At 41.0% G+C, this 24,590-nt stretch overlaps 2 protein-coding genes across 7 annotated transcripts in view; one reads left to right on the top strand and one right to left on the bottom strand.

Annotated features, from left to right (window-relative positions):
- Nucleotides 1-2,471: 2,471 nt before the first annotated feature.
- Nucleotides 2,472-3,925, top strand: LOC127798865 (mitochondrial uncoupling protein 5-like). The gene has a single exon (XM_052332501.1). It carries the CDS (start codon nucleotides 2,816-2,818, stop codon nucleotides 3,755-3,757), a length of 942 nt encoding a protein of 313 aa, XP_052188461.1. The 5' UTR covers nucleotides 2,472-2,815; the 3' UTR covers nucleotides 3,758-3,925.
- A 1,361-nt stretch (nucleotides 3,926-5,286) lies between these two features.
- LOC127800227 (rho GTPase-activating protein REN1) overlaps nucleotides 5,287-24,590 on the bottom strand; it is a 76,225-nt gene continuing 56,921 nt past the window's right edge. For 5 of the 6 annotated variants that reach the window (XM_052334722.1, XM_052334720.1, XM_052334721.1 and 2 more), the window contains 5 exons: nucleotides 9,126-9,239; nucleotides 8,882-9,051; nucleotides 8,355-8,424; nucleotides 6,938-7,144; nucleotides 5,287-6,489 (listed from right to left, as the gene is read on the bottom strand). In XM_052334722.1, coding sequence (XP_052190682.1) covers nucleotides 6,010-6,489; nucleotides 6,938-7,144; nucleotides 8,355-8,424; nucleotides 8,882-9,051; nucleotides 9,126-9,239 — 1,041 coding nt within the window. In that variant the 3' untranslated portion in view covers nucleotides 5,287-6,009. The remainder of the gene's footprint in view (nucleotides 6,490-6,937; nucleotides 7,145-8,354; nucleotides 8,425-8,881; nucleotides 9,052-9,125; nucleotides 9,240-24,590) is intronic. The other variant, XM_052334718.1, reaches the window with a different exon arrangement.

A 24,590-nucleotide genomic window follows, 5' to 3' on the forward strand; every position in this document is an offset into this window, starting at 1 on the left:
AGTTATGAATGACAGAAAAAACCAATTGTGGCGATATGTTATATATGACAGGAAAAACATGTTATGAATGTCAGGAAAAGCCAATCAAAGTCAAGAAAAAATAAGTTAGGAATGATGATATGATAGCTTATATTGGGCTGTTAGCAGGTTTGTATGTAGAACTTGGACACGAATATATGTATCTTATGTGAGCCCCAATGACCCTCTATGTGCAGTTTACTTTATTTTTATGTATTTAAGGCTAATGCACGTATTGAACATGACATGATGTGTTACTGCATTGACATGGAATGCATGTAGTACGGGCAAAATTTTATTCTTAACATGTTACCTTCATACTATTATGCTTGAGAGCCTTGCGGCTCACGTTTTGCTTGCGTCATTCTAGGTAAGAACAAAGTACCAAGTAAGGACGATGTAAGTGGTACTCGAGGCAGGGGTTAGACATGTAGGGGTGAGCACAACTTCGGTTAAACCGAAGTAATCGAACTGAACTGACAAGTTCAGTCGGTTCGGTTTGGTTATTTTTTTTCAAAATTTTGATTCGGTTAATTTTTTTAGAAAATTCAATTTTTGATGTTCAGGTCGATTTTTTACTTGAAATAACCAAACCGAACCGAACCCATAACCCCTCCTCCACCCGAACCACCCCTTCCCCCCCCCCACACGGGTGGACACGGCACCCCACGCCAGTTTTGGCAGAGACAGCACCCCACCCGGACTGGTAGAGCACACGCGGGTTCTGGTCTCCATCCCCATAGCCTTCTCATGTTCTCCATTGGGGTGCACAGTACACTCATTCTCCTTGCCTCACTGGGATGCACAGTGCACTCATTCTCCTTGCGAATCTGCAATGTCCCTGAGACTTTCATGTGTTGTTTTCTCTTGAATCTTCGTCCTTTTTGATGGTGCCGCTGTGCCGGTCCATTCTAATGGTGTCGTCGTCCCTTCTGACGGTGTTCTCCATGCCTCGCCTCATTGGGAGTCCCTTCTCTCTCCCTCCACCATCCTTCGCCGATGGCGAAGATGAAGACAGAGGCTGGAGACGAAGACGACGCTGATGACCCATTCAGTAAATTTTTCGGCTACTTCTATTTTTTATTGAAACCCAGATCTACTAATATTCAACCATTAGATGCTTTTGATTTTTGGGTATGTGGGTTATTGTGGTTTGGGGAATCCGATGATCGGAATCACCGGCTGGCTAGATGGTCGGCAGTAATAGTAAAGCCGAACTAATGTTCGGTCTCTTGCTTATTTTGTGTTCTAGTTCAATTTTCGGTTTGGTTCGGTTATCACACTTCAGATTTCGATTAATTTGGTTTCAGTTAATTCGGTTTGTTAGGGTTAGTCGGTCGGTTCAGTTCGGTTACTACATATAGTTTGGTTCGGTTCATGATTTTTGATTGATTTGGTTTGGTTATAATCGATTGCACACCCTTATAGACATGTACAAAATAGTCTCGACCATAAGATCCTAACGGTGTCTTCCTGTTGCAAATGTTGTAATAAGATAACGTGTTAGATTTAATATTGTTTATTGTAATTGACCTTAATGTCTGCTTAATAATGTGTTAAGTGGATTGATGAGGCAATAGTAAAACTTAGTTATCAGGAAAAAATATGTTAGTCGTTATATTTTCAAGATTTTAACAAGTGACAACTATTTTGACGCTTTCTCTTGAATTTTTTTATTCGAATTTTCAAGAAAGAGATTGATATGAGTTTTTGCTAGTTGTGTTGGCGTCGCGTTCTTAGAGACCATGAATTTTTTTGATAGTCCTGCTTGCGTTGCATCTTCAGAAAAATAAATAATTATTAACTATAAAAATGGGACATTACGGCTATGATATTGTGGATTGTGAGGGTGCCACGTGTCTACATTTGAATTCAAGAGGCATCGCCATCAAGCCAAGACCCCCCCCCCCCCCCCCCCAATATATATATATATATATATATGCAAATTAAGATACTCCTTTCCATCCTCCTCCTCTAGAGTTAGTGGTTATCAATAAAAAAAGAGAGAGATTGAGGATCATGAGTTTCAACGGTTCGATTTAAGCTTATTTATTTAAATAAATTAATTAATTTAAGTTTAATTTGTGAGTTCTTTATTGAATAAGTAAAGTTCACGTTTTATGAAAAGATTTGATTAGTTAAAAAGTAATTTAATTTTGATATAAATAGTTTTGATTTGATGATTAGATTAGCAAAACTGATTCAAACTTAAATAAAATTTTAAACAAAGGTTTGCATCACTAATTCACTATGATTAGCCCTTCCTTGGACAGTCTTAACTTAATTGATAAGGCAAATGCATGGAATATATGAGCAAAATTAGAACAACCCCAGTAAGTATAATTATTATATTAATTATAAAAAAAATTACTTAAAATCAATGATTATATTAATATTAAATTTGATATAATAATAATCAAATGAAGCTGTAGCTGAAGCTGAAACTGTCCAGTTGGCGCCTTGGCTTGGAGTTGGCGATGCCATTCCCTTCTTCGTTTCCATTCCAATTGGAATTCATTTGGAGAAGGTGGGAGTGAGGGGTCTCAGTGGCCCCATTCTCCGCGTACCCCCGCAGCAAGCACCAACACAACAGCAAGCATCTGTGTTCCTTTCTCTTTCCTTGGGGGTCACAGGCCATTTATATTCCTCTCTCTTCCTCCATAGCCTTCAATCTCCACTCCCATCTTCTTGCGTCCCTAATTGCTACTGCTATTAATTCTTAACCGAACACCAATACCATATCAAACTCTTTCTTTCTTTCTTCTTTCATTCGTTCGATTTCTTAGAAATTCCAGACATGGGTCTGAAAGGTTTTGTCGAGGGGGGTATTGCTTCAGTCGTGGCGGGTTGTTCGACCCACCCGCTCGATCTCATCAAGGTTCGGATGCAGTTGCAGGGCGAGACCCAAGTCCCCTCGCTCCGCCCCGCCTACGCTTTCAACGCTGGCACCACCGCCAAGTTCCCAGCGCCGCAGCCGCCCAAGGTGGGACCCATCTCCGTCGGGGTCAAGATCTTCCGGACGGAAGGCGTCGCCGCCCTGTTCTCCGGCGTCTCTGCGACTGTGCTCCGCCAGACGCTCTACTCCACCACCCGGATGGGCCTCTACGAGATCCTCAAGCAAAAGTGGTCCGACCCGAACAATCCGGGTAGCCTCCCTCTCGGCCGGAAAGTAGCCGCCGGCTTGGTGGCAGGCGCGGTCGGCGCGGCTGTCGGGAACCCGGCCGACGTGGCGATGGTCCGCATGCAAGCCGACGGCCGGCTCCCTGTCAGCCAGCGGCGCAACTACTCGAGTGTGGTGGACGCCGTGACGCGGATGGCGCGCCAGGAAGGGGTCACTAGCCTGTGGCGCGGCTCCTCGCTTACGGTGAACCGCGCGATGATCGTGACCGCATCACAACTGGCGACGTACGATCAAGCCAAGGAGACGATCATAGAGAAGAGGTGGATGAAAGATGGGCTGGGGACGCACGTGGCGGCGAGCTTTACGGCGGGTCTTGTGGCGGCGGTGGCATCGAATCCAGTGGATGTGATCAAGACTAGGGTGATGAACATGAAGGTTGGGCCGGGAATGGAGCCACCGTACAGTGGAGCCCTAGACTGTGGGCTAAAGACGATAAGGGCGGAAGGGCCAATGGCCCTTTACAAGGGCTTTGTGCCCACGGTGTCGAGGCAGGGCCCATTTACGGTAGTGTTGTTCGTGACGCTGGAACAGGTCCGCAAGATTCTCAAGGATTTTTGAAGATGACGATGATGACGATAAACTAATTGATTTAATAAGATTGATTATTCTTATCTCATTATTATTAGCCTTTAGCCTTTAGGAAGTGGAAAATTGGAACGTGATGCATGCAGTTGATGGATGGATGGATCATTGAAATAGAAATAGAGTATTTGCCATTTAATGTTTTATTGTTTACTGTAAGAATATAATTTTAAGTAAAGTTGAAGGATGGATGGATAATGGATATGATTGGTAAAATCCATTAGACAGACAGACAGACAGACAGACATACCTAACTTAAAAAATTCCCATTAGATATGAAAGCTCAATTCCTTGGGCACGAGGGAGAGGAAATGTGGTTAAGTAGTATTCGCAATCCTCATGCCTTTTAAAAATAACCCAAATCCCAAATCTGATTTGGGTTCCACACAAAAAAAGCCCAGATTTCTTTCTAGAATGCTGTGCCCAAATTTTTGAGTTTATCTATATTTCTGAAGCAATAGTTGGTTGGTCGCTCCCATTATCCATTTTTCCCTTTTTTTTTCTCTTGCTTTTATTGTTGGACTCAATTCAATCAATCATTTGATTGAGACAGTAATTGGTGGGATAACCAAAAATCCGAGAGCATAGAAAGAAAAAAATAGTGTGATTTGCAGCAACCTCAACGATTGCGGAGCAGGGATTAGATCATTGATGGAGATAATGATAAAGTTAAATTTTTTTAATAGTGACAATCCAATAGTGAGTGAGTTTATATCAAAAATATATGGCGGTCATGGCAACAAGTTGTAGAGTACTAGTGATGCAAGAAAGAAGATGCTACTTAGGTGGCGGAGAAGGCAATTGCTAGCTGAGGAGAGAAAGAGTTCATTGCTAGCTGAGGTAGGGAGAGAGTGAGAGACTTGTTCTTAGGATTGCCCCTACTATTGTTGTCAGCAGCTAAGGAGGAAGGAAGAGATAAAGAAAAAAGAGACTAAGGAGAGAGAGAGGGAGAAAGGGAGCTTAAATATAAGAGCAAAATAAAAAATTTCTTTGTGAAAGTTATCTTTTAACAATAATAACAATTCTAGGCCTCAACGCTAATTGGTGAAATTTGAGTATATTAATATTTAGAGATTAGTATGCAAGTGTAAAATTTTGTTTTTGACTTATTCCACTAGTTCCCTTCCTTTTTGGTGGATTCCGTTGAGTGGTAAGCTTCCTTTAACTCTTCTCTTTTGATTGCTGATATCTAGTTTCTATTAAGTTTGGTTCAAGAGGGTTATGAGTTAATACAGAATCCCTAGGGCTTAGTTTAGTGTTCTGGTATCTGGTTTTAAGTCAAAATCTAATCCAATTTTCGTCTGCTTTTCCCAGAATAAGTGCAAGTTACAAAAACACCCATATATTCACAGTTCATGGAATTTGGACTATGAATGCCCCCTGGAACCTTCCTATAACATATATAATACGATTTCTAAGGAAAAACAAAGAACCCCCATAAGAACCTTTCATCCGCTAGCTGCTCAAAAGATGCAACATGAGGGTGACAACAAAGCCTCGAAAGCAATCAACACCACCTGATTTCACATGTCTTTTAAGGTGGGGAGCCTCTGAAATTTGATGAAACTTTCCCAAAATTCACACCCACTTTTCAAGCTTCCGTTAGATCTTCTTCCTTTGATTATTATTAAATCTTACATTGCATGCCCAGCTCCAAGGGAAAGTAGTACAGTTATTCCACACACCTGTTAATTAGGGAACAATTATTTCTTGAAAGTCAGTTGTTCCATTTCTCAAGGAATAAATCGTACATGGCCTAATATCATCAGGATGAATATCCAACACTTGGTACCTGACTACAAGACTATTTTCGCAACAGAGAAGATTCCAGTGTAGGGCTGCTTCACTTAGACCACCAGTAGACAAAATATCTTGCATAATAGAACACTAATAATTACAAAAAGTCCTACCATGTCTGTGAACAAGTGAAAAACCCAAAAAACCATGATTTCAAAAGAATTCAACTTTCATCAGGGGAGGCAAATGATCTGTACATACATCATGGGCCCTTTCTTCTTCTTCTTCTTCTACTTCCCGGTTTTGTGGAGGGGCAGTTCCGGTCTGAATTCAGAAGCGGCTACTTTAGATATGATCATCAAAATCAATTTTTTTGGGTCCCTACAAATTACCTCAATCCAACAGCTCATTCATCTTCCTCAAACTGTCTGATCCTTATTGAGAAAATTGACAGTGAGATAAGCTGATAATGCTGAAAGAGAAAACTTGCATCATCTAGAATATGTCCTTGGAGGGACTTCTGGCCTTCGCCCTTTGTCCACATTGGGGAAGCTTTCAGATTTTCCTCTTTCCAGGTTTGGAGCTGACTGATCTTTTGCCTTTCCTCTATCAGAGTTTTGGGTCGCTCGGTGTGACCGACAAGAGGATTTCCTATGCTTTTCCTTATTTTCTTCTTGATGGCCCTCTGCTGTTTGTGCAGAGTCTACATTCTGGATGGATTGACTGCTGCCTAGTCCTGAGCCCTTTTCGGAGTTGTAGACTGACCGACCATCTGCTGGCCTAAGCTTGTCTACGTTTAGGCCTGATTGGCGTGATTCTGAACCCTTACTTTTTTCATGGCTTTGATCAGAAAGCCCTGAATTGCGTTCTAAGTCCATATTTTGGAGTTCATTAGCAATTTGGCTGCGTCGTTCCTTCAAGAAGTTGAGTCGATTTGTCAGCCTTGATAGTGCAGATGAAGCGTTAGCCCCCTGCGAAGAGTCGGAAGGTTTGTAAGCTAATCCAGGCACTTGACTAAGCAAGCAACGTTAACTGACTACGGGAGATCGTTGCATTTGTATCTGGATAAATAAGATCAAAAAAAGATAAAGCAGCTTTTAAAAAAGAAATCTCCGCCATAACTGAATACACCTTTTCTTCTGGAAACGACTACACATATGATAAGTATTGGTTTCCCACGAAAGGAAGAAAAATGAGAGAGGCCACAGACAATGGAAATGAAAACATTCTTCTTCAAAAATAAATAAGACAGGCAAGATACTCATTTTCCACAGCATAGAAATCAAAATATTCTTGGTAGTGAGAAACAAGACAGACCAGCATCAATTTTGACACGGTAAAGCCCCTCAACTCTGACAAACGTTATCTAGTGTGTCAGGAGGAAAACATAACAGGCAAAGACAAGAAGAATGAACTTACCTCACCCCTTATACCTGACTTCTTCGACAAGACAGAAGCCACCCTGCCTGTCAGTGCCTCTGCAGAAGATAAAGTGCCTGTAGTCCCAACATATTTGGAGTTGTGAACTGGATCCGACTGCTGGTTCTGAGGGAAATTCTTATTTCCTGAGATTGGAAAGTCCTCCTGTATCTCCCTGTCACTGTCTACCTTATCCAACTGATCATTCTGTCAAAAGACCAAAAGAGTTATTCTTCACAATGATTACCACATTTCAATGTCAATAAATCAATAACACCCGATATAGAAATCTCGGTTGCCCTTGAATGTTAAGAGCTCACAGGTCACTAATATAAGGATATATGAAAGAGCTGTTTGAACAGCTTGATCTCCATAATGATCAAGGCTCATTCACAAACCAAATAAAGTCAAATTCAACCATGTATTTGGAGGTTAATTACCGGAGGTTAACAAAGCAACCTTGATTAAGGTTCTGTTAGCAATAGAAGGTGGCATTGCCAGGCTGTTGTCAGACATGCACACTTACTTTAGGAAGACTGACAAAATGTATCTTCTAAAGTAATATCCAAGGCAGGGGCATGTAAGAAAAATTTAACAAGACTGAGCACAAAATTGCTCATCTGCACAGGCAAACTAGAACTTTGATGTACAAAGCCAAAGTCCATGTCAAAGCTTAAGTCAATGATCCTGTTCATACCCCACCTGCGCACACACACCTCATACATAAGGCAAACTTGGACAAACGTTTTGCTTTGAGAGATAAGTGCATCAACTGACATTCCTTTCAAGATTACTCCAGGTCTGTCAACCAATAAACTAGCCAGTAAACACTGAAAATGGGCAAAGAATCATCTCCTAATGAGTTCCATTTGGTAGATCACGTAAACCATAATTGCTTCTTATCTTTTTAGCTGTTTGCTATTCTTTTTTGGGTCAAATTCTTAAATGTTTGAAAAAAGAAAACCCTCTCAGAAAAATAACTAGTCGGAATATTCATGCCAGATGCTTAAAGCTCCATGCGTGAAGCCTAATACTTGAGAACTTAGATGTACAAAGCCAAATGCAACACTTTCCGTGAAATAATTAGAAAAAATTGAACTGATTATGTAGATCCTAATGTATTCAAGACCACATTCACACTAGATGATACTCTAGACAAAATTTGGCTGTCCTGATGGTCTAACTTCATTGGCAACTCAGGAAGGAAAGGGAAAAAATAAGTCTTCTGTAGAGGATACATTAGTCAAGCAAACTCATCTTCATGTTTCAAAACTTCACTGAAAATTCAGATATTCCACCTCAAAATACACTTCAAGAAATCCAGAAATTTAACTATTTGTATGCATACAAACACAACCAAAAATCAAGGAATTATCAGTCCTTTAGTAATAAGCTTCAGGCTGGCGTCAGTGTGTACCTTACTTCTAGTTGACCTCTTTGAACCATATAAAGTAGATGTAGTCTCAATATCCTTGTCTTTCTCCTTCCTGTACCCATAATTTCGGTGCAGAAAAGCATTAGGAATAAACTTAAGACAGAATGACCAAAAGATTAGCACCTTTTGTGTTTTCTAAGCACCTAAAGACTTCCTGCATGCAATTCAGTGGACGGTTAAAATTCTATCAAGTATATTTTCTCAAGTACTACTAGAGGGAGAAGTGAAGCAAATAAACAACAAAGAGCATGAGGAATAAACTCAACGTAAAGAGGTATCAAAAGATGAGCATCTGGAGTATATCTTATTTATTATTAAGCAACAGAAGACCTTACATGCAATTCAGTGAACAGCTCAGATTCTATCAAGCATGCATCTTATATTTGAAATCTCCTTAAACATTAAAAGACACCAGAGCTTGAAGGAGTATATAACCAGAGCAGAGATTGCATAAGTGAATCAGGAAAAATGGATGAAGATACAGTCAAAAAATCAAAAGGCAAGCTTACAATTTTGATTCATGATTTGGAGTCTGTACAAGTTGATTGCCTGAGCCATGTGCCAGGCTAAAGTTCTGTTCACGTTGTTGATTAAGCTGCACTCCAAGATCATCGGCTGTCTGTTTCAAATTGATGACATCTGCCTCTACTCGGGCAATTTCCTCAAGCTCAGCCTTAGTCTTTATTACAATTATAAATGATATTTAGTGCATGATGAATACTAATAATACCAGTGATCTAGAGGCAAACAGACCTTTTTATCAACAGAAGCTGAGAAAGGATAAGACCCTTGAGGCGTTTTAAGTCCAGCTAACAGCACAGTCCTCAACTCTCTCTCTTTCTGCAATTGTTCCTGTAGTCTTGCAACCTGGCAATACAACCAACACCAAGCATTAGTAAAGCCCACTGCCAATTAAGCAAGCATGCTTATTGATATTTAATATTGAAATATCAAGATAAAAAGGGGAAGAAAACAAATTTTAGCTCAAAGATAACAACTGAAAACTGTTCCTTTCCATGAAAATAACACAAGCTAATATGTTTAAAAATAATGGAAAATAACTGGAAAGAAGGAACATGGAGATAATAGAGATAGAGCTGAAGAATGATAACTGTTGGAGCAATATAAGGTCATGCTTAGAGTTGGTGAAAAGCTCATGATACCTATGAAGCACAAACACCTAAACATGACAGATTCAAGCAAAAGAAAGGGCATGAACGGCTAATGAGCTAATTTCTTTTTTTATTCAAAAGAAAAAGAAAAAAAAAAGGATGCGAAAAGCTTTTTCTTCATTCTGTTTATCACATAAATCTATAATTTATTATATAAAAGATAGTAAGAAGTTGTATTCACATTCTAACTATAGAACCGTGTAACAGAAGTTCTGAGAGAATATGGTAGGCGTGAAACTCAACAAATGCTGCTTTCCTAAATTGGAGTATAATGTACAAATGATAGCAGCAAACTAGCTGAGGGAAACCTGTTGGAAATTATGGCAGGCATCAAGCATGCAGAGACTCCCAGATCTAAGAGGGGAGAGAGGTAGGCAATCACTAGAGAGAGAGAGAGGTTCTAAGTCTAAACAATAAAGTAAAGGCTCAATGCATTGTGGCAGTTTCTTTCTTTTTTTTTTTTTGTAATGATCTAGAACCCTATTTTCTTCCAGAGAGATTGAGTTAGAATGCCAAAAACCAAAAGAACAAGGAAGTTGATCATGGCCTGATATTCTAGTAAAGGCACCATGTCTTCAAGTATAGGGATGTGAGAAACCCACATTTTAGTTGGACTATTTTGTGACTTGTAAAAACAGGGCTCTATCAAGGGAGGATGATGCAGGAGTATATAATTTTCCACATGAGACTTGTTGATCACTATCTAACCAAAATTCACACTTCTTGAGCTTGGCATACAATTTCTTCTCCCATAGTGTCTATAGAACCAATCTTAAGCGCTCCTTCTGCTCCTCCTGACTCCAGGGCATGGCCAACAAAAAATGGCATAGCAGTAAATTGAAAGAAGGCAGAGGCAATAGTGAATTGGACCCAACCCACCACAGTTACTGAGGTTCGAAGCTTCTTGGATTAGCTGAATATTACAGATAGTTCATTGAAGGATGTTCCAGTATTGCCTTGCCACTTACTAGTCTTACTCAAAAAGGAGCCAAGTTTGAGTGGACTTAGAAGTGCGACAAAAGTTTCCAAGAGTTGACGCAAAGTATGGTGAAGAGCTACTTGACTCATGACTTCTCTATCAGCGGTGGTTTTTGCATTAAAGATCTGGAGGTATTGCCTGTATAGAGAATCATGCAAGATCCACTGATCACAAGAGCTTCAAGTACATTTTTACTTAGAAGGAGCTAAATTTGAGACCAAGGAAATGGCTGGAGTTGATTAGACTGACATGGATATTAGCATCACCCCTAGGAAAGCTAATGTAGTAGCTGATAAACTTAGCAGAAAGTTCAGAGGGAGTGTGTTAGCTACACTAGATGTCCATCTACATCTTAAGGACGAGGAATTCGGGCATTTGGAAGTGGAAGTGATACCTGTCAGATCCACAAGGATCTGGCAATGCTTGAGAATTGATCTCTCTCGTTTGGTAGAGAGCTCAGTGAGAATGAGAAGAATCTCATGAAGTAGAGGGAAAAAGAATTAGAGAAATAGAGAGAGATAGAGAAGGATAGAAAATTGAGAAGGGAATGGAGAGGGAATCAAGATTTCGTTCAAATTCTGAATGATTCCAATAGTAGGGTTGGCCACAATTTATAGCCTTCCCTCACATGCTACATCTCTTGCCCAAAATAACTGCCTAAGTATCACACACCATTATTACCCATATACAATAGTTTATAGTGCCTATTACCACAAAATTCTATTTATTACAGTACGCCCCCCCAGGTATATGACAAATACCCTCCCCTTGAGACATTTCTTGTCCTCAAGAAATGATTGCGAGACTAGCAGCTCAGGGAAACTGATTAAGTAAGTCTGGGAGGTACTCCCAAGTACTACTGTCTGGAGGCATGCTGGACCACTGCACCAGCACCTGCATTATTGGGGCCCCATGTTGATAGATAACTTTGCGATCTACAATGGCAATCAGTTCTGGAGGCAATTCAGAGTCCAGGGGTAACTGGGCACTAACCAGTTGGTTCCCTACCGACTTCTTCAACAACGATACATGAAACACCAAGTGGATTTGAATTCCCTATAATAGCTACAGTTTGTGGCCACAATGGGAAAGGGACCAAAATACCTTGGACTTAACTTAGAGATAGGGTCGGGAGCTAAGGATCTAAATTGGGTCCCTTCAGCTTCAGATAGACTGCCTCTCCCACATGGAATGTTCTCTCACTCCTTCCCTTGTCTGCCATTTGTTTCATCCAATTCCGGGCCACGGCTAAGTCCTTCTTCAGTTGCTGAAGGACCTGTTGCCTCTGCTGCATGTGTTCGTCCATCGCAGCCACACTAGTAGGGCCAGGTAGAGCTAGCAATAGAGGGGTTGGTAGCCAAAGAGGGCCTCGAAGGGTGGCATTTTAATGACACTGTGGTAGGTGGAATTATACCACTACTGTGCTAGCTTTTTGGGTGTGCAAAACACAAGCACCTGAGGTAGGTTTCGAGACATTGGTTGACTCTCTCGGTCTACCCATCAGTTTGAGGATGATAGGCAGAGGACAAGTTCAACTTAGCTCCCAGAGATTTCATTAGTGACTGTAATAGGAGGCTGGTGAAAACCTTGTCTCGATCTAACACTATAGTCTTCGGCACCCCATGCCCTTTCACCACTTGGTCTAAGAAGACTTGAGCTACTTGTGTTGTGTAAGGGTGAGTGAGGCCCATAAAATAAGCAAATTTAGAGAATCTGTCCACCACTACAAATATGCAATCCCTCCTTTCCGACCTCGAAAACCCTTCAATGAAGTCCATGGAAACACTTTTCCATGCTTGCCCCAAAATATTCAATGGTTGTAAAAGCCTTGGGTAGGCCACGTCTCATATTTGCATCTCTTACACACATCACACGCAGGACAAACTTCATCACCTCCTCTTTCAACTTAGGCCAACTAAACAGTTGCTTCACCTTGTGATAAGTATTTTGGACTCTTGAATGGCCACCAAGAGGGGATTCATGTAAGGCCTGTAGCATACTCTTCTACAGTTCTGTGTTGTTTCCTACCACCAGCCTACCCTTGAATCTCATCACCCCATTTGCTAGTGTATACCCCACCTTACTTGCAAGAGCAATTATCAGTTGCTCCAAGAGAGCCTTGGCCTGCTTGTCCCCCTTGTAACTATTGGCCACCTCCTAACACCACTCCGGAACTAAAGCTGAGATGGCAACAACTGTTCCCTCTTCATGGCATCTAGACAGAGCATCTGTCGTAATGTTCTCCTTCCATTTCTTGTATTGAATTGCATAGTCCAGGCCCATTAATTTAGTCATATCCCCTTTCTCTGCAAGTGGGTGTGAAGTTTCTATTGTAGTAGAAACTTCAAACTCTCATGATTGGTTTTTATGATAAACTTGTTCCCCTCAAGATAATGTCTCCATTTATCCACTGCAAAAATGACTCCTAATAGCTCCTTTTCATACGCACTAAGGCCCACCCCTATGTGCATTCCACTAGTATCTGTCTCCACCACAAATGTCTTGCCAAAATTTGGCAGGCCGAGCAGTGGGGTTTCACTCATAGCCTTCTTCAGTGACTCAACCTTATGATTCCACCCAAAGTTATCTTTCTTCAACAGGTCCATAAGTGGCCTACTTATGCCTCTATACCCCTTTACAAATCTTCTATAATAACCGGTCAATCCCAGGAAACCCCTTAGGGCCTTAATAGTTGTCGGTAGCGGCCACTTGGTCATGTCAGCCACTTTTTTGGGGTCTGTACTCACTCCTTGGCCCGATATGATATATCTCAAATATTCCACTTAGCTTTGTGCGAAGGCACACTTTGATCTTTTAATATATATAGCTTGTTGAGCTTAAGAATTTCAAATGTAGTCCTCAAATGTTTTAGTGGAGGTAAAAATTTGGGTTATGTATCAGAATATCATCAAAGAATACAAGAATAAAATTTCTGAGGTATGGCTCAAAAATCTGGTTCATTAGAGAGTGAAAGATGGCTAAGGCATTGGTTAAGCCAAAGGGCATGACAAGAAATTCATAGTGGCCCTGGTGAGTTCTAAATGCGGTTTTGGAAATGTCAATAGGATTCATCTGGATCTGGTGGTATCTGAATCTCAGGGTCTTCCCTCCTTGGGTCTTCCCTCCTTGGGGGTTGGGGGCCAATAATGCCAAATTCTTCATGCCCGAAGATCCTCATCCCCATTCCTTGGTATAACTCCTACCAAGCAGTAAATTCACTAGGACAACACTGTTATTCACTGCCCTCTGCTTCTTCATCAGTGCTTCCACCGCCATCTCATGCAGCCTAGCACTGTCAGTAGCATGCTTGAGAGTCCGGGGTCTTAGCACCTTCACCAGGGGTCTCAATTCCTCGTTCAAGCTGCTTATAAAGCTTGAAACGAAATAAGCCTATGTTAAGAATGGGTTGTGGTTGAGCATCAAGGCCTTCAACTCCCCAAATCTTAGTTGGTACTCTATCACCATTCCCACTTGCTTGATTTTGTTAAATTCTTCAACCACGTCCGACAACCCTCGATCCCCAAACCTTTCACATAATTCTTCTACAAAATCTTCCTAATTGTAGAATTCCTGGACCTTGGACCACCCTTGGTACCAAGCGTCCCCTGCATCATTAAGTGTAAAACTTTTAGGAGAAACTTAATAATCTCATCACACCAACTATGAACACAATCAGCTCTCTTATAGAGAGGAAATACAACAACAAAGGAAACAACAAGAAAGGAAAGATACAAGAGAGGAAAGATAATCAATAATAAGGAAAAAAAGAAAGATATATGTAAGATCCTAATTCTAGTTTAGGAATTAAACCTAACCAAATTTCCATTGCCTTGGTCTCGGATATCCTCATGATCCAACACTCCCCCTCAAGCTGGAGAGTGTATGTCAATCATTCCCAGCTTGCATACTAAATCCTCGAACCTCTTAGCTGCAAGCCCTTTAGTTAACACATCCGCCACTTGGTCTTTAGATGAAACATAGGGTATTTTGATCAGGCTTGCATCCAACTTCTCTTTAATGAAATGCCGGTCTATTTCAACATGTTTTGTCCTGTCATGTTGAACATGATTATGGGCAATGTTGATGGCTGATTGGTTGTTACAAAACACCTTAATTGATCCTTGAACCCTGATCTTCAAATCTTCTAGGATGATTCTTAGCCACAACACCTCAAATAGGCCAAGAGCCATTGCTCTGAATTCAGCCTCCTCACTTGATCTTGATACAACACTTTACTTCTTGCTCTTCCATGACACAAGGTTTCCACCAAGAAATACACAATACTCACTAGTTGATCTTCTATCAATAAGAGATCCTGCATAGTCTGCATCTATAAACCCCTTAATATCCAATTCTTCTCTTGATTTAAATAAGATCCTCTTACCTAGGGTAGCCTTCAAATAGTTTAAGATCTTTCTTACTGCCTGCATATGTTCTTCTGTCGAGTTATGCATAAATTGGTTCACTAGGCTAACACCAAAAGCAATATCAGGCCTAGTGTGAGACAAGTATATCAGATGTCCTACCAACCTTTGGTATCTGCCCTTATCTACTGGTTGACTATTAGGATCAACTCCCAACTTGTTGTTAGGCTCTATTGGCACATTAGATCCTCTTCCTCCTGATACACCTGTCTTAGCTAACAAGTCCAGCACATTTTTCCTTTGGGAGAGAAATATTCCAGCCTTAGAATAAGCAACTTCAATCCCTAAGAAATACTTGAGGAGACCAAGGTCTTTAATCTCAAATTCCTTGGCTAACTTGTCCTTGAGAATCTTATGTTCCTCTGCATCATTCCCTGTGACTATTATGTCATCTACATATACCAATAAAGCAATAACCTTCTCTTTGTCTGAATGCTTGAAGAAAAGTATATGATCACCCCTGCTTTGGTGATATCCCATACCTATCATGGCCCTGGAAAACCTACCAAACCATGCTCTGGGGGACTGTTTGAGCCCATAGAGTGCCTTCCTTAGTCTGCACACTTGCCCTGCTTCCCTTTCCTGAAATCCAGGGGGCAATTCCATAAAAACTTCTTCTTCCAAATCTCCATGTAGGAATGCATTTTTGACATCCAACTGTTGTAGACTCCATCCAAAATAAGCTGCTAATGATAAAAGAACTCTCACAGTTGCCATCTTTGCCACAGGGGTAAATGTCTCAAGATAGTCTATGCCATATGATTGAGTGTAGCCCTTGGCAACTAATCTAGCTTTGTATCTCTCTAGGGTTCCATCAACATTGTATTTGATATTGAAAATCCACTTGCAGCCAACTGGTGTAACACCCTGTGGTTGAGGCACTAAGTCCCATGTATGATTCTTCTTCAAAGCTTTCATCTCCTCCAACATGGCTTGCCTCCAGTTCAGATCTTTTAGAGCCTCATCAACTGAATTAGTGATTTCAATGGAATCTAAGGATACTAAGAAGGCCCTGTGATTCTAGGAAAGACGATGGTAGGACAAGAAATTGGTTAATGGGTGTTGAGTGCAACTTATTTTCCCTTTTCGAATGGTTATAGATAGGTCTAGGTCATCAGGTTGGACTAAGGGAAAAGGTTGAATGGGATTCATACCTTGACTAGGAGCTGATGATGGTGCATGCTGGGGCTGTCTACGTTTGAATACATAAGGAGATCCCTTATACCTAACAAAGGGTGACAACTCTTGAGTATCTGATTGCCCCTGCTCCTGCTTAGTCATTCCTTGATTGAGATCTGATTCATGACTGTTGTTTGGAGATTGAGGAGAGATAATAGGATGGCTAAGGGGCTGAGAAGATGTAAGAATAGGCTGAACAGAAGGAAAGAAGATGTCACTATCACAAGAAGGGTTGTCACTAGAAGGGTGGTCACCTTAAACCAAAGTCTCCCCCTGGGGACTAGCCTAGGATGAACCAAAAAAAGGTGTAGATTCCACAAACGTGACATCCTTGGAGACATAAAATTTCTGAGTGAGAGGATGGTAACACTTGTACCCCTTTTGAGTGGGTGAGTATCCAAGAAAAACATATTTGATTGCTCGAGGATCAAGTTTATCGCGGTGTTGTTTGGGAATGTGAACAAAGGATACACAATCAAACACCCGAAGAGGAAGAGAGGAATGTAAGAACTGATCAGGAAAGAAAGAGGATAGACAATGTAAAGGACTTTGATTTTGTAGCAACTTGGTAGGGACTTGGTTAATGAGATAGGCCGCTGTAAGGACTACTTCCCCCCAGAAGGATTTAGGAACATTGTGGTGATGAAGAAGAGATTGAGCCACAAGAACATTGTGGTGATTATTCCTTCTTGCTGGAAGTATTGATGCAAAAGATGATTAAAATAATCCCTTGCATTATCAGTTCTTAATCTTTTGATAGGCGAACCAAACTGAGTAGCAATCATTTTACAGAAAGTGAAAAGAACTGAACTAATGGTGGCCTTATCTTTTAATAGAAAAACCCAAGTCATACAGGTACAATCATCAATGAAAGAGATAAACCAACGAGCCTCAAAACAATTAGGGATTTTAGATGGTCCCCATACATCTGAGTGAATCAAAGTAAATGGTGTAGATGAGATTTTATTGCTAGGGGGATAGGACACACGATGATGCTTAGACATAACACAAACATCACAATGAAAAAGACTAGGATTTAAAGATCCAAACAATGTAGGAAACATGGATTTTAATAGAGTGAAAGGAGGATGACCCAATCGGTAGTGTTGCAGCCATACATCCCTATAATTGAAGGTTGACTGAGATGAGTAGGCAGCAGCTGGAAGCTGTTCCTTTGTAGGATAAGTGTCTTCCCCCATCAGGTAGTACAACCCATTGCATTCTCTAGCAGCACCAATCATCTTCCCTGTTGTCATGGCCTAAAATTCACACAAATGAGGGGAAAAAATAGCCCGACAATTCAAATCTTTGGTTAGTTGGTGAATAGAAACAAGATTGGCTGATAAACTACGTACATGAAGAACCTGTTTGAGGGAAAAACGAGGGTTTAGAGTGACTATATCCTGGCCTAAAATTGGAACAGATGTTCCATTGATTGTGATTTGTTTAGAGGTGGAAAGAGAGTGGTAGGCATCAAAAACATGGGAATGGGGTGTCATGTGATCAGTAGCCCCAGTATCTAGAATCCATACATCCTGTTCATCAGTCTTAAAGGCTGGAAAAAATGCTGAATGAAGGCAGTTACTTAGTCTTGGTGTGCAAGAGAGCATGAACCGTCTTGTAGGGTCTTGAGGAACAGCTTCAACTTAGAGATCTCTTCAATATTTAAAAAATCAGCACCTAGAGCAGGCTTAATTTGGGTAGTTAATCCCTCTTCTTCTTGACCCTTGTTGCATACATATGCCTGATTCTTGGCTGCCAGATTTTTAAAACTTTCCAAATGATTCAAAATCACTTCCTTTCCATGGAGCTTGAAACAAGTCTCTCTAGTATGTCTCAGTTTATTACAAAAGGTGCACCATAGTGCCTCTTTATTTGCAGTCCGAGACTGAAATTCTCCCCTTCGTGCTTTCATCCTTGATCTGCCTCCTTTGTTGGACACCATGGCTGATTTTTCTGGACCAGTTTCAGTCACTACAGCAGCCCTTCGATTGGAGATCATGGATGATCTTTCTGATCAGCTTCATGAAGCATTGATGTCCTTCGATTCTCCTCACTTCTAACCATAGCGAAGATCTCATGGAGTGCTGGAATGTAATACCCCAAGAACTCAGAGAAGGGTAGTATATATCGAGGATAAGTAAGGAAGGAAACAACACCAGTTGGATACCTTTTGGGCTGAATGTAGACAAAGAACTCATGAGTTAAGCGTGTTTGAGCTGGGAAAGCTCAAGGATGGATGACCCCTGGGAAGTTCGTGGTGGCCCATCAGGGTAAGTTATTCAACTCCTTCCTATCATTCGATGCGGGATGTTACAGGTGGTTTCAGAGTCGACCCTTGGTGAAGGCGGTCCGATGAGGGTGGGGAGTGGCGTTGGGGCTCAAGGGCTTGTACAAGGAGCAGCTTCTAGGATGGCAGCCCTCTAAGGGGAGAAGATCTAGGACTAGTTATAAGATCACATAACCAGAACGTCATGTGGGGGGGGGGGGGGGGGGAGAATGTAATACCCCAAGAGCCCAGAGAAGAATAGTATATATCGAGGATAAGTAAGGAAAGAAATAACACCAGCTGGATACCTTTTGGCCTGAATGTAGGCAAAAAACTCCCGGGTTAATCGTGCTTGAGCTAGGGAAGCTCAAGGATGGGTGACCCCTGGGAAGTTTGCGTAGGGCCATCAGGGTAAGTTATTCTGGTCATTCTTATCGCTCGATGCGGGATGTTACAAGCTTTTCTCTCCCTAAGATTTGCACCCGAACCTAATCAAACTCTGAGTTGAGGCCTGCTAGGAACTCAACCACTCTTATCTCTTTCAAACATTTGACTAAGAGTTGCAGCATCAGCACTGCATACCATTTTAATATTCTGATAATGGTCTAACTCTAGCCATAAGCCATGCATCTTATTATAGTATTCAATAACGCTCATGCCCCCTTGTTTAATGCTACTAAGTTTGGTTTTAACCTCAAATATAACTGATACATCATGAATTTTGGAGTAAGTCTGTCGTATGGTTTCCCAAATCTCTTTAGCTAAACCCAAAAACATGTAGTTTTTACTTACCTCGGGTTGCATGGCATTCCAAAGCCATGACATGATTTGAGCATCTTCTACCTCCCATGTTGGAAATGCAGGATCTGTTGGTTTTGGAGGAGCCGAAGTCAAATGGCTAGTTTTTCCCTTACCCTTGAGGAATGTTTGTACCAGTTGGGCCCATTGTAAATAATTCCTACCATCAAATCGGTAGGATTGGTGAATTCTAGGTAGCTCTCCTCCAGTCCCTGATCCAGTTCCGACTTCCATTGATTGAGCCATTGGAGTCAATTCTCTAGTTGCCAGATCTGGAGTCACGCCTGAATGTTCCAACATGGTTGTTCCAGTTGGTGAGGAAGAGGTCGGATGCAATAAAGGCACGTTGAACACTAGGGACGGGCGAGAAAAATGTTGGAGGGCTGATCTGGAGAAGTTGGAGGCGAGAGGGTGGCGCACACGCCGACATGTGGGGTCGGAGACGAACTGGACGGTGGCCTGTGGGGGCGCGTGAAGGCTCCAGCGTCGGTGGGTCTCTGGTGGTCGGCCAATCTGATGGCCGGGAACCCAATGGCAGTGGCGGTGCTGGTGGCCAAATAATGCGCTGAAGGCACTCGAACAGACTAAAACCAATGGTGAAGAGGAACCCAATGAAGGGGTGGCGACCGATGCAATGAAGGCACTAGGGTTTTAGTGTATCAACCTATTAGGCTTTGATACCATATAAAACTTTTAGGAGAAACTTAATAATCTCATTACACCAATTATGAATACAATCAACTCTCTTATAGAGAGGAAATACAACAACAAAGGAAACAACAAGAAAGGAAAGATACAAGATAGGAAAGATAATCAATAATAAGGAAAAAAGGAAAGATATATGTAAGATCCTAATTCTAGTTTAGGAATTAATCTTAACCAAATCTCCATTGCCTTAGTCTCGGATATCCTCATGATCCAACATTAAGGTACGCTGCTGCTATTGCCACCTTTTGCCTCCCGACCACTCCATACCATTCGAACACCCTTTCACATCTCCTAACCCACCAACGGGGGTTCGCCCCATCAAACAAGGGAATTTCCAATTGCGGCATGGGTAAACCATACGGATTGTGGCCTATTGACGCCTCCTATCGTTGTTCCCATCCAGCCTCCCCTTGATCTTCTCCTCCCACCAAAATCTCAGTGGTCCTCTGATTCCTTCCTCTCCCTGGCATAATTGGATCCGTTCTTCCCTACCTTGGCAGAATCAGCTTTGCTCTCTCTCGAGGGGGAAAATCATATGGAATGCTTACCTGATGCTATCTTGCGAACATCACCATAAATCCTTGCAACTCCTCTTAGACCTGCGTTTCGCCACATCTAACTTCCTGTCGATGGCGACGATCGCCTCATGGTTCCTATCGGATCCCAACTCCAATTGGTCTACCCTTGCCTACAAATCCGCCATCGAGGATCCGCATTGCTGCACTTGAGCCTCCAAGTTCTTCATCCGTGTGCCTTCAGCCATTGTCGTCTCGTTCGTTTGCGAGTCCCAAAATTCAACTCTGATACCAAATTGTCATATCCACGAGGATCTGGCAATGCTTGAGAATTGATCTCTCCTGGTTGGTAGAGATCTCAATGAGAACAAGAAGAATCTCGTGAAGTAGAGGGAAAGAGAATTAAAGAAATAGAGAGAGATAGAGAAGGATAGAAGAATTGAGAGGGAATCAAGATTTCATTCAAGTTCTGGATGATTCCAATAGTAGGGTCGGCCACAATTTATAGCCTTCCCTCACATGCTACATCTCCCGCCCAAAATAACTGCCTAAGTATCACACACCACTACTGCCCATATACAATGGTTTATAGTGCCTATTACCACAAAATTCTATTTATTACAGTATGCCCCGAAAGTACATGACAATACCATATGGAAAGATAGCTTCTTGCAGTGACTTGACTGTGACACCAACTTTTCTAGGTAAAAGATGGCTCAAACTAGTGATTCTCAATATCAAAGGATTAAGGCAGAGGTGAAACTTGGGACTTATTTTGCAGTGGGAGAGGATAGAGTCCTCAAATTTAGAAGACGATTATGTGTACTGGCTAGTGATGATCTAAGATAGGAGATTTTGACATAAGCCCATGTCAGGACTCTAGTCCTAACTAATGTTTCCTTTGAAGATAGAAATGGAATTAAGGGAGAAATAGGAAGAATAATAGGGGGAATTAGACAAAATAATAGGGGGAATTGGACAAAAATGAGGGAGAAATTGACAAAAAATAGGGAGAAATAGAGAGAACAATAGGGGAAAATGAGAGACTTCGATAACTTCTTGACAATTCATTCCTAATCTCAACACTATGGGTTATGGCTTTATATATTAAACTAACCACCAGATTTTACAAAGCAGTTACCACTCCTTCCATTACTTCATAACTGCTCCATTACAAATAACTACACCTAACTGTAAATAATAATTGCAATTAAACTACAATTACTATTATATCCTTGGGATCATGATATTCCCTCCCCCTTAAAAGATTTCTTGTCCCCAAGAAATCTCAGTAACTTGATCAATATTCTTCATCCAATCCTTGTTTTCACTATTTGATCCCCACCTTCTGCTATGCATCATGATTTTTCTGTTTAGCTTCCATCTTGCTATCGTACACCATAGGTTCATCTTCAACAGATTTCTCCTCCAATGGTGTCATATTGATTTTTCCGCAATTGCTATTCCTTTCTTAGCATCTGGCTTGCATAGGAAGAGGTGAGAATGTTCTGCAGGTTCCACAATGGCTGAAACCTGACCACCTTTCAACCTAGAGTAGATGCTAAGAACATATGTCTTATCAGATGCCAATTCAGATTGTTCATCTTCTTTCAAGGGAAACTCATTATCTTCTAGAATTCGTTCATCCTTCTCCTCTAACAAAAAATCCTCCTGCAAGTTGACTAGCGGAGTTCTATGAATCACATCATTACCTAGCAAGAGTGGATCTCCAACTGTCACAGGGACTGGTCTCTTTAGTTGAATAACTAGATCAAAATATTCCCTAGAAAGTAATTCCGCTAGAAGACTAACCTGATATCGTTTGGCCATCATGATCATGAGTTCATCCAATTTCCTTTCAAATCTATCCATAGAAGTTTCGAGCGTCTGGTAACTCTCAGCCATGGAGGAAATCCAAAAAAGAAAAGCTAGACCTTAGGCCGAGAAATTGCTGCTCTAATACCAAATGTTAGGATCCTAGTCCTAACTAATGTTTCCTTTGAAGATAAAATGGAATTGAGGGAGAAATAGGAAGAATCACACAGCGAATCAAACAAAATAATAGGGAGAATCAGAAAAAAAAAAAAAAATGAGGGAGAAACTAGCAGGAAGTAGGGAGAAATAGAGAGAACAATAGGGGAAATTGAGAGACTTCAATAACCTCTTGACAATTTATTCCTACTCTTGGCACTGTGGGTTATGGCTTTATATATAAAGCTAACCAACAGATTTTACCAAGCAATTACCACTCCTTCCACTACTTCATAACTACTCCACTACAAATAACTACACCTAACTATAAATAATAATTGCAAATAAACTACATTACTATTATATCCTTGGGGTCATGACAACCCATAGCTCAAAATATAGTATCCATCACAACAGAAAAATATTTATAGAGATATGCGAGAACATTTTTGATGGAAAAGGATGAAGAAAGCTATTCTAGAGCATGTGGCCAAATGCTCCACTTGTCAACAACTCAACATAGAACACTAAAAGCTAGTGGGAAAACTGTAACCACTACCACTACCACTATCAGAATGGAAATAGGAGCAAATTACTATGGATTTTGTGTCTGGATTACCACAAACTAGAGATGGGCCTGGCACAGTTTGGGTAATTGTGGGTCAACTAAGTCTATGAATTTTCTTGCCATCAAAATTACTTGGTCATTGGATAAGTTGGCTTAAGAGCATATAAGAGAGAGAAAGAGAGATTACATGAAGTACTTATTTCTATTGTGTTAGATTGAAACCCTCAATTTGGGTACAAGTTTTGGAAAAAGCCTGCATGAGGTTTTCAATACTCATTTGAAGTTTAACTTAGTCTATCACCAGCAAGTTGATGGATGATTCAAACCTTAGAGGATATGTTGAGATCATGTGCCTTGGAATGGAAGGGTAATTGGAATGATCAATTGATGCTGATGGATTTTGCCCACAACAACAATTATCACTGGAGTTTGGCAGTTGCATCATATGAGGAATTTTATGGTAAAATATCCGTCACCTTTCTGTTGATATGAAGTGGGCGAGAGACAACTATTGGGTCTTGAGATGGTACAAGATGCCACCTAGAAGATTGTAGTTTTTCGACAGAGACTCCTGATTGCTCAAAGTCGTCAGAAAAGATATGCTGACAACAAAAGTAGGGACCTGGAGTTCCACATTGGTGACAGTATTTTTGAGTCTCCTTGAAAAGGAGTGGTCATATTTGGGAATGCTAAGTCCTTTTTAAATTGGACCTTTTGAGTATTGGAGAAGATTGGAATGGTGGTATATAAAATAGCTTTACTAGCCAAATTTGGTCGGAGTGCATAATCAATCCCATATAATTTGCCATGGTCCTTTTCATGTACAAAAGAATAAGACTCAGGAGCAACTAGAGAAGACATGAAAGTATGGAAAAGGTGCTATGGAATGAGAAGATTAAACTCGTAAAAATCCTATAGCAACATCACACCCTTGAAAAAGGCTACTATCAGAGCTCCTCCTAGGCCACCAAAATCTGTTATTGTGCAAATTCCGCCATAGCTGATGGAACACGCAGGAAACAACTTGAAGCACAACTGCAGCAAATGAATGCTACATTTTTCATATTTGCTTACTCGAGTGGATTCTCTAGGAGCTGAATCCAATAGAAACCATGAGGCGATTCTTCCTTTGGATTGGAAGTTTGAGACATCTATGGATGGCTTAGCAAAAAGGCTAGATGGATTTATGTTGATGTTCTCGAAATCGTATTGAGTAAGTCTTCCTTCTCATTTTTCTCCTAAAGAAAGATTAGATCCACAACTATCAGGAAATGAAGTGATTCATAGAATTCCGCAAATCAACTTGTCGAAGGACTTTCTGCCGAAGGAGAATGCTGATCCAATTCTAGAAGATAATGAGTTCCAATTGAAAGAAGATAAACAACCTGCCAAAGCTATACAAGAAAGCTTGAATTCAACAGGGTTCAGGATATGTGTTGGCTGTAACATTGAGATTGGGTATGGAAGATTCCTGAATTGCATGGCTGCAGTTTGGCATCCAGAATGTTTCAGATGCCATGCTTGCAATCAACCAATTTGTGATTATTAGTTCTATGTCTGGGAATTATTCTTATCACAAGTCTTGTAGCAGGCAGTGAGTGGCGACAATCGGTCAGGCGAAAGGCGAGGCAACGG

Source organism: Diospyros lotus, chromosome 4 (assembly GCF_014633365.1).
Source record: "Diospyros lotus cultivar Yz01 chromosome 4, ASM1463336v1, whole genome shotgun sequence".
Classification (NCBI taxonomy): Eukaryota; Viridiplantae; Streptophyta; class Magnoliopsida; order Ericales; family Ebenaceae; genus Diospyros; species Diospyros lotus.